General features: G+C 34.2%; 1 protein-coding gene across 1 annotated transcript in view; it reads right to left on the reverse strand.

The window, feature by feature from the left end:
- Positions 1-11,892, reverse strand: part of LOC118321455 — a gene marked incomplete in the record, with an annotated part of 33,764 nt that overhangs the window by 16,639 nt on the left and 5,233 nt on the right. The window contains 3 exon segments of the mRNA XM_035652774.1: positions 4,619-4,757; positions 11,000-11,099; positions 11,475-11,543. Coding sequence (XP_035508667.1) covers positions 4,619-4,757; positions 11,000-11,099; positions 11,475-11,543 — 308 coding nt within the window.

Raw genomic sequence — 11,892 nt, forward strand, 5'->3', positions numbered from 1 at the left:
GACTTGTACCCACGACCGATATAAAAACAAGTGCTGCAATTTTTCAAAATATTGCACAACTTGACGAAAGTATTGAGTGCCCGTGAACATCTCTCTCCCAGCAATAGTAAACATCATAGCGCTGCTCGTGTAATTATATATAATTATATATAAATATATAATAGATACACATATACATATATAGTTTATACATATAAATATGTATAATTATACACATATACATATATATAGTTACAGTACATTAACACATATACATAGATATTAGTAAGATATATAGTAAGGTATTAGTGTATATTAGTTATAATGTATATATTAGAAGCACCAAACAAAATAACATATACACATAACATAATACAATACAATATACATATATAATATATATATATATATAATAATATTATAGCACACAACATTATACATATACAATATACATATACATATAACATATACATATATATATATAGTAAAATAATAGAATAAGGATAGTGTAGAATAATCAATTATAATATATTATAATAGTAGTAATATTATAGGTATAGGTAATATACACACACACATATAACATATACACATATACATAACATATACACATAACAGTTATAACACATATACATGATACAAGTACACAATATAGAACTATATATAAGATTTATTAATATATATATATATAGTATATAGTTATATGTGTAGAGTATAATTAATAGAGTGTAGTATGGATATATGTATATAATGTAAGTAATATTAATATATAGATAGTATAGATAAGGTATATATAAGTATATTATGTAATGTAATATAATGTATTAGTTATTATATTAGTAGTAATTTTGTATAGTAGAACTATGATATATATGATAGTATTATATAGTGATATAGATAAATATAATGTAAGGTTAGATTATTTATATATAATTATAGAGATATATCTATATCTATATCAGTATCTATATATATAATGTATATATAATACTATAATATATCTATACAGTATATCTTATAATATAATATATATAGTGAATATATAACCATATCTATATATTAAGATAAGAATATATAATATAATATATAGAATATAGATATATAAATAGTATATATATATAATATAAGATATAATATATAATGATGGAGATATATAGTATATAATATAATGAAAGATAGATAAATATATATTATAGTAGATAATATATATAAGAATATATTATAATATATATATAATATAGTAATATATAGATTATATATATAGACTATTTATAATAGAATATTATATAGAATAATAATAATTAGATATAAATTAGAGTATATATCGAATATTTAATAATATAGTAAATATATATATACTAGTATATATAATATAGATATATATATATATAAATATATTTATATGATAGATAGAAATAGAGAATATATTGATATAAGATATAGTGATAAGAATATAGAGAAGTAATATATATAGAATATAGATTATATAGTAATATAGTTAGAATCAATAAATATAATATATACGTAAATAGATAAGATATAAATATAGATATTTAATAATGAGTATATAAATAGAGATATATATAAATTAGATATAATATAGTATATGTAGTAAGTATTGATTAATGTAATGTATATATGTAATGTATGTATAGTGTATGAAATATGTAGAATATTATGTTATATATATTATATATTATTATTAATATATAATATACGGGTGTATGTATATTAAATATATATTTATTTATGAGTAGTAATATATTAATATATAGATTAATATTATAGAAGATATAAGATATAATATAGATATATTATATATATATATAATAGTATTAGTTAATATAGTGTATATATAGACTATAATAATAAGATAGGTATTAAATATATAATAAGAATTATAGTATTATATTATAAAGATATAGTATATATTTATAGAATATAATAGTTGAATATTATATGTTATATATATATTATATAATTATGTAATATTATAGAATATAATAATAAGATATATATATATGTATTATTATAAGTATATAATAGTAATATAGTTAGTTATTAAAATATATAATTATATATAATAATAGATAGATAAAAATATATATATAATAATATATAAGATATATATTATTAGAAATATATATATAATATTATAATATATAGATATTAGTATATAAGGTACCAGAGATGCAATTCTTCCGGACCTGCATATACGCCTACAAATACTCTAGTTGGCCATTAAATGCCACAGGAAGAAAAGGAACAGTGACAAGTAAAGCTGTACAGGTGATTTACTTGCAAAACTTCCATGCACTCGCTGTGCTGTGTGTGTAAGAGCTCAGTTTATTTTATAGCCTCTTTTGTTTATTAGTAATTTAGTATAAAAAATATATTAATATTAATATATTAAATAAAAAAACAAGGAACAGCTTGGTTGCAGGCAATTTTTTTCTTCATGTAATGCAGAGCTATTCATCTATATTAGTACTGGATCAGGACTCGCTATCAGCAGATATTAAATGGGGATTGCATTGGTATCGTGAATCTTGGAATTTCACTGGTATTGGTCTCAACTACAAAATTTCTGGTATTGTAACATCCCTAGCTGGGAGTACTTTACTATTGGTCAATCTTCTGTCAACAAGTAAAAACTAGCCATCTAATAGAATGCAAACTCTGATACGCCTCATACAACATTTAAAAAGAAGAGAGAACACAATACATAGGAATGGGTGGTCCACTGTGAACGTCCAGAACAACTTTGGCATTTCTTGCCACAGATTTTTTGTTCAGTGAGAGAAAATTACATCAAGTAATGTCAATTTATAACAAATGGTTCACAGTCAGATTGGCAAAAAAGTACAAGTAGTACAACAGCTCTACCATGTAGTGCAGTACATAAAGACCAAGGGGTGCCAAGGGTAAAAGATGCAGGTCATGTTTTGTGCAGTGTCTGTGTGCATCTGTGTGTGTGTGGTTGAGCCTCGGCATTGATCGACCACTAAGCCTCCTTGAACACAATGAGGGAACGATCGATTGGCCAGGTGTTATAGAGCTGCTTGCACACTGATAACAAGACCTTCCACCGGCGAAGCTAAAAGCCCTGTCCCCCTCCTTTGCGCCCGTAAGGACACACACGTCGACACACAACCCTTTCCTTAATGCTACTGTTTTTACAAGGCTAGTGTAGCGTAGAATGCCTGCAGTAGCCACAGCTGGTCCTAAACATGGTTTTGGGTGATGCATCAATGTTTTTCAAAGTAAAAATGTATATCAGCCAAAACAACATTAGTTGGGACTAGTTGAGAAATTAATAATTAACACAATCATCAGATATCAGTTTGTAGACTACGTATATTTGTATGAGCGGTGACCGCACTGAGAATTTACATTTACATTTACATTTACACATCAACCACAGCGGTCTTTTGATTCAGTGCAATGCAAAATGCAAATTTACTAGCGGTCACAGGACAGAAAACAGTTAGTGAAAACATTTGTGAACAGTGTTCACCTTAAAAAGTGGGTGGACTGCAGATGCTGCAGCAATGATCATATTTTATCAGCATTTGGCTCAGGCTTCTAACTCACAATATCTCAAGACTTTGCAGCAGAAGCCAATGGTAATGGTAGTCTAAACCTCAAGGACAGTCTTAACAGTCTGGCTCAGTTGAAAGTAGTTGTTCTACTCCAGAACACTGAAAGTGAAATGACTGCAGGTCTCTCCAACATTGTTATATTAAACATGCTCGGATACTGCTCTGTATTCCAGTAACAATGACGCAGCAGGATACACTTGGGCTATAACAGAAACTATGTGACAGGTCAGGAGTCAGTATTTTAGCTTCAGTCTGTATTGATCTGTGGCACAGTTGTTTGTCCACATGTTTAAAACAAGTCGCGGAAGCCTATTTTCACCACCTCCGAGAAATAAATAAAACAGCTTTTGTATTGACTGTATTTTCTCATAATTATGACTTATGTCAAAATGATGACGTAACGTAGGTCAACAAAAATATGTTTGAACTTAAAGTTTTTCTAAATGCTGCTAACTGGCTGACCTTAAAGTACAACTCCATTATTTATTTAATATTTATCGTAGAGTCAGAGTCAGATAAACACTGTTTTGCCTACAGCTACAAGTACATAGATACCACTATTGAAACAAAAATAATGTCAAAAATTATAGAAACAATAACTAGGCTAAACAGCTTATGGATCCTTCTGGACCAAGTAATTATTATGATAATAGTTTGATTTCTGAATTTATTTACATACCGTATGGATTACACTAACAGTGTAATAAAGAGGGAGCATAGTTTTGCCCATTAGGAAAATAAAATAGTCCCTCCTTTTTTATTTAAGGGTCAGTTGCTGGAAGCTGCAGAGACCAGGTCCAACATGTTAAAAAACATTTGCTTTCATTCGTTCATGTTTCTGGCCTGCTTTAAAAACAGCTCACAGTCATAATGACGGAAGTTGAACTTAATACAGCACAAATGGACTGATGGGAAAAAAAACACATCCACCCATATACTCTCTTCTACACTAATGGTTATTTACTGTCTGATTGGTAAATGTTGCAATGTTGAGATCCTGCTAAATTATGGGCTCCATCATCACCATGGTAACTTACAACTGGAAGAGGAGGATGCAGTTAAAGGCGTGGCTCATGGGCCGGGAGAGGAAGATGTAGCCGAGCAGATGAAGGTTGGGTTGCAGGCTCTCAGCTTGGTTGTGCAAAGCTAGTCCATCTGACTGTAGTAAACCGGTATCTGAAAGACACAGACAGACGGCAGGAAATGACCTATAGCTAATGACAATATCATCCAGACTCTCATTCTGACCTCAAATAAAGCAGAACAATGACTGCTGACAAATACGGTCAACGACAATCATTTTTAGACATCAGCTTAGAGCAGTGCTTCCCAAATGTAGATAACCAACCAAGTCTCTGGCCCTTTGCTTCAACATATAACACCGTAGTTATCCTTCTAGCGCCATTTCTGAGTAAGAAAATGCACATATGGAGATGGTGGGGTGGGTAGATGCCTCAAACAATCACAGAAGACTGGTGTCCCATGTGAAACCAAAAGTAAATCATTTCTTGTGCTACGTTGCATATTTATTCTGGCTAACTTGACCACAGAGCCCTGCATTTCCAGAAACAACACTAAATTGGCACCTACAGCATCATGTTTTGAAGCGGAGGGCCAGTGACCAGTGGGACAGCGGGGAAATTTGACAAGTTGTGAAGTGAGAACATGTTGCGATGACTTGTGACCCCTGATAACAGGTTTTGGCCTCACTGAAGACATGGAAGTGAGTCTTTCTTCACAGATTTCATCTGAAGGAGTCCTGAAGAGGTGAAAATATCCAGTATTTTATAAGCAAAAAAAAAATCTTGTAAACCCTTAGATTTTATTTATCCCTTGTCGCACATATGATTTGAATGGTTTTTATGGCTATGAAGAAAGCAGGGAAGGCTGTCATCACAAGAAAAAGAAACTTTCACAAAGAAAAGGAAATGCAGCTACAGCAAAGACCGGGAAATTGCTTATAACTGGATGAAGCCGGTGGAAGGCGACTATTACAGACTATTGCACAAGACCATTATAAGAACTGTGAAACTTTAGCTTCTTTTTATGCTTACTGTATTTACTCGCGTGAGCAAGTGGGAAATTTGCATTCAAATAAAATAGATTTGTTGAGTCCTTCACATGTTGTTGTCTATTGTGTACTACTGACTCAACCAGAGGGTAAAGCTTAGAGATGTTACGAGCTAAGGGTCAGAATAGAAATGATTAATTCTTTAAGTTAGACAGACAGTATATCAAGATTTTGAGCACTGGTAAAATGTCTCAGACAAACATACTCTTTGTCCCACATTTGGTTGGTTGGGATCTGGTCACCTTACCCCCCAAATGATCCCTTCCCATCTTTTAACCCCTCAGTAACGGAGGGAACATGGATTCTTTGTTTCAATGTTTTCTGGAGATAGAGACAGAGATGATAAGAAAAGTAGCAAATAAATCTCAAAAGAATGACGATCAAAGCTTTGTTTAGATGATCAGTCCATCAGGCTACAACCATGCTTATGTCACAGTCCCTTGTTGCCAACCTCAGCTCCACCATGTCATTCATGATTTCCATATTTTGCCTAAACTATTAATTGCAAGATTTTTTAAGCTGCCTTACACTGTGGACTGAAGTTGAACAATGTTATTGTCGCAGCAGGTTCTGTTCTTCAAGTAACCGGGGGGAGTGTAATAACTTTGATGTAAGTGGTCCTGGCAGAGTGTACATTATTAAACATGATAGTCAAAACAAGTATATTAAATGTATGGCAAAAAAGCATGTTAAATTAATGGCAAAGCAGAAATCCATTATATAAGAGTAGGACATGGAAACAAACACACCGCCATCACCATCTGCGCCAGTGCTCGAGTTTAAATAAAATAGGTGACAGTCCTCTACACCAGCAACTGCTCAGCATGCACATGCAGCTTTTATGGGTGAGAGGTGCTTTTGTCTTATTTGATTATATAATGATGGCTTTTTTATACTAGTGGACACAAAGTCTGTATAACATGCAAAAGCAGTGGCGCTGCATTCACAACTTTACTCAGTACAGATGTATTATCAGCAAATTGTACTTAAAGATGCTGTAATATTTTTTATTATTATCCACGTGTTAAATATCTCTACATTCTGGCCATCACTGATATTAGAGTGTTCAGGCAGTGACATGGCTCTTCCACTCCCTCCTTTCTGCAGTACACTTAGAATACATTTACTGTTAACCCGTTCCTACTTTATCCAATCAGGAGACTCCACAAAAGGTTCTTAAGGGCAGGCAGCAGAATTTCAGTGTGGTCACATGGAGAGGAGGGAGGGGGTGGCTAACTGCAAGAACGGACAGGAAGTTAGCTAAAATGCTGATTTCACTTACAGCATTTTTAAAGTACGAACAGTAAAAATGATATCGCTAAACATTAGATTATTGGATTATTTTTAGTGATGCAAAATTGTACAAGAAGTATTGCAATAGCTGTAGCTGGTTGAGGCAGTGGTAACTTCAACTACCTTCTATATTGTTGAGCAGTTTATAATAATGCATCACATTTTGTAATTTGAATGTAAAAACTTCAAAGTAACTGGTGAGTAAATAGCCTTACCCCTATTAGCAGTGCCAAGAGTACAAGACTACAAACAGAGTCAGGGTGCTGCTAATGTGCACACTGGCTCACTAGAAAGGCTCTGCTACACTTAATAAAACAGAACCTAATCAGCAGCATTGGTAGCACCTGTTAATCCTACTATTACATTTAAAAATGGCTCTGTGATATAAACGGACATGTGCCCATGGATTTAAGGCCTATCACTGACAATGAGATACGGCAAGTTACATAGACAACAAATGAGCCATTATACAATATAATTTTTCCTATCAGTGGGATAGCCCAAGCAGCTTAGCAGTGTAGGCCTAAGAAGCCACTGGTCCATATGATTATAAATCAGTTCTTAAATCATGGTTTAAACCCTTTGTGAAGCTTTCAGCATAAATTGCTTGCCTTGTAGGCTACGCTCGAGCACACTGGACAAGTTTAAACTAAATGTTTCAAACACTCACCAATTATCCTGTCACAGGAAAAGGATCAAAGTGAAGTGTAAAAAAAAGCAGCAGGTATTCTCAGAGATAGCCTGAAGAGTTGTGTTGTGTTTGGAGAATATGTGTAATAGTCCATTTTCCTTCCAGTAACTCTTTATACATTTATGTATGAATAAACCATTAACTGCATAAAGTGCTTCAAAGATTAAAGTAGGCGACTGTCAAATCCTGATTAAGTACTTTATTCTGCCTTTCCTTTCCATTTCCAGAGTTTGAACAAACTGTGGAGCATTTAGCTCCAATCTATGACTGACCCTGTTCACACGTACAGTACCTGGAGAGATCAGTCACAGATTTAAGGCAGAGCAGCGCTTGACGCCTGAGGCATTTTATGACCAATGAATGTTTATCAGTCATAATCCTCCAATGACATATCTACAGCTATTATCAGTTTCTATTCCAGGCCGCACGGGGGAGGGATGTGATCAACGACAGCATTTCTTAGAAAACGAGGTCAAACTATGAATGTCATTGATTGTGGATATGTTCAATGTGTGCTTCTTTCTATGCATGATCCTGTGGAAATAGGCAGTTATGCATGTGTGCATGTATGGCTACCATTTAGAATTGTAATGAGCGAGCTTGACACTTTATTAGCAAGTAACAGGATCAACCTAAAATAAGCCTCATCGCCAATCCACCAATAACCACGGTTGAAAGGTTTTCTGCATATTGTCTGATATCCCTGAGGGTCTAAGAGTGTAAATATATCTGGGTAGTGTTTGGCCACATGATGCTTGTAATGTAGATGATAAAATTAGACGGGTGTGCAGGAATATCAAAACATAATTTTTGCTATTTTTATTCTGTAGACCTTCTCACATTCAAGGAAAAACAACTTTTGTTATTCGGTATATAAAAGATGGCTTTGTCATGCTTGTTGCTCATCCAAACCAAGGACAAACACTAGCTACACTGGTGCATGCACACATACTCACACACATACAGTATGATAGATGTGTGCCTTTGGCAACTATTTAATGCAAATGGAGACAGAAAGCCACTGGACAGAAGAGCAATTGAACCCAAGCACACATTCAGTCTTCTCACAGAATCAAGTCTAATGCTCCATGGATAAGGTGACAATGCTAGGATTTTTCCCTTAAAAGGGTTTTAGTGTAAAAAAAAAACAACTACAGAGACACTAAATAGTGTTTAAGGTATGATAACTACTGAAGTATATCACCATGAATGCATCACCACTGAGGAAATAAATACCTTTCAAGTTAGACAGTGGCATTTTCAAATGTTTGTCATGGACAAATATAGACCAGTTGCTAATAAAGACTGGGGAAACTACATAAGGAGGCTGTGGCAGTACCAGAAAAGTATATTCTGTAACATTTCAATTTTCACAGCATTAATTCCATCAGTACCACCACAGATTCTAGTCATAATCTGCTGCACATTTCTTTTTAACAGAAAAACTGTATTTACTGAAATTCCAGTTGCTTCTACAGTACATTAATCACTGTTAAAAGGTATACACTGCCTATATACGAATGTGCAAATTTAGGGAAGGTTCAACATGTATGTGTGTTAATTGTGTTAAATGTGCAAAATCAATAAATGTATGTTGGAAAAAAAGGAATCCGATGCACACTTTTTACAATCACGGTGCGTCAATGTGAACCAGTGACTTCATACTCAATCTGCTCAACTTTGCAACATTTGTTTCTAACAGAAAAACTGTATCTATTCACTATTTACTCTAACTCCAGTTGCTTTTACAGTACATTGTTTTAATAAATCACTGTTAACTCAACACTTCAATCAAAATCATGCCAGGACAGAGGGAGATAATGCCCCTGCAAACACAGACTGAAAAAACAGTAAAGTAATAGAGATTAGAAAGAGCAGAAAGATTGCATGGCAGTGGTGAGAATGACAGGACTATATTGCTATACTGATAGAATTGGTGCTGTGGAAATGTATTGTGCTGAATTAATCAAGTAAACATAGAATAGATAACATAACAAAGATATCAAACTGCTGGCCTGGGGTCATTTCCGGGCCATCCATCCCCCTCCAACCGGCCCCTCGACATTATGTCAAAAATATTTCATAATCCAGCCGCAAAATGTATGTATGTTTCTAGTTGGTTCATACCAATTTAAACTACCCATTAATATATACAATTACAATAAAAAATTAAAAATAAATGAAAAAATGGTCGAGGTGCCTGCAAATGTGTGCAGACAGTTGATAAAAAGAGGGAAGGGTTCAGCCCTTATTTGTTGTTTTCCAGGATGTCAAATTATCATATAAACCGTATAGAAAATGCTAGTGGCATGATTTTGTTAAGTATGATGTTAGTAATGGAAAATACTTGCAGGGGCCCAGCAGATGACAATACCAGCAGTGGCCCCAAGCTAATTCAAGTCTGAGACCCCTGCATTACAGCATCTACGTCAAATTAAAACGGTTGAAAACTAAAATATGCTAATACACAGACAGGGAGAATTAGGAATAACTTGTAAAGTGGCAATTTGCCATCACCCTCAGTGTTCTCTTTTCCGGTTAATGTTTCAAAATGATGCCTATAAATACGATTTTTACAAATTAGGCTTCAGGGGGTGTGTATCTCGCCAACAGAGGCCTATTTGATTAATCTCTCACTGTGCAACCAGTGATCCCAAACATCTAGTTACCAGATCAATACAATTTAAATCAGCCCTGTACCGAGGCAGCAGGTTATGGTGCAATAGGATGCAACTCAATACAGTGTGTTGCAACAGTGTGGACTTTTGCACTTTAACTTGACTTGCCTTTTAGTTTTGAAACTGCTTGAAAGAAAAAACACCTCTTCATCTACTTAGAGAAAAATGTTAACAATTTGGAAACTTTGTAGTACCTTCTCATTTGTATACAATCCCTTTGTTAGACGTTCTACCACTACTATCTCTCACTGTGTAATCTTTGTTAGTAAGTAACATATAACATAGCATGTTTGCATGTGAGTGCAGGTGTGTGATTCGCCATATTGGCTATTTGAAACCCTAACAAACAGTCGACAGCTTTTCTTGGATTGGGTTGGACTGTAAATGCAGAGTGACATGAAGCTTAAGTAGGCCCTGATGAGAGGAAAGGTAGGCTACAAAGATACAATTCCATTCTAAATACGCAGGAGACGAAGAATAAACATCTTTTGTGCACGGCAGTCATCAGACCAATTTGTGTGTAAACCACAAACTAATCAAGTTCTCACAGTGCAGGTTACCAGTGTAAACCCTAACCCAATAGTTATTTTAATTTTAAAATATTTTAATTAAAAATTTGGAAGGCAAATGGAATTAATAGGAAGATTTAATAAGGAAGAAATGCTTCACAGAGAAGGTTTCTTACCTGCTTCTGCATTTTCACCTTCGTCCTCATCCTCGTCCTCTGTGGGGGCTGGATCCTCCACGCCCACCTGATCCATCCCAATACATTCTGCGACACCTGTCTGAGATCAACACAAATCAATCTTAAATTATACAAAAAATAGCCTCTCCTACCATCAGCTGTCTAAATACTATGGGTTACTTATTTTTAAAATATCATATTGGCTGAAGAAAAATCCATATTGTGCATTTCATTTTTTTATTACATTGTCTGGTTTGACCTTCAGGAATTTACTGTCCTATATCATCTTTTACATTTTTGTTTACTTAACCCTTCTGCAAATGAGGGCCAGTTGTGTCTTACATTGTCATTAGCGCTCTTGAATGTGTTCCTATTGTATCTTCCTTGTGTCAGTGAAGTTGGGTGTCAAAGTGTTCTCTGTGTTACCAACGGAGCCTGAAAAGTCTAATGCAGGTAGAGGGCTTGTTCATCTTACCTTTAGAGACTCCAGCTGCACCACCTGACATTTCTGAAGAAGTTCCACAAACAGGTAGATAAGCAAGGCCTGCATGACATAGAATGGAAAATCTATATTTTTTCTATGTATTTGATAGGAAAAGCATCTACACATTCAAATGTATCCATAGTGATTTATGGAGCCAGCTTTTAGTCAGGTGTTAACAGGAACTGGCTCACATGATCCTAATGAGTCCTAATGTGAAACACATGTGCCATTACGCCATGTAAAATCTCTGGAAACTGCAGTCCCAACGGTAACACTGCAGGTCTTAATGCTCAATTCCGATTTTTTGCTAAGATCCGATTTTATTGGGTGGTTGTTGACATTATAATTTAGGATGAAATGCATCATGACCGTTCAGACTGAGGTCAACATCAGATATGTATCCGATTTA

The sequence above is a fragment of the Morone saxatilis genome, unplaced genomic scaffold (assembly GCF_004916995.1).
Source record: "Morone saxatilis isolate NCDOM2014 unplaced genomic scaffold, NCSU_SB_2.0 Contig12, whole genome shotgun sequence".
In the NCBI taxonomy this organism is placed as follows: Eukaryota; Metazoa; Chordata; class Actinopteri; family Moronidae; genus Morone; species Morone saxatilis.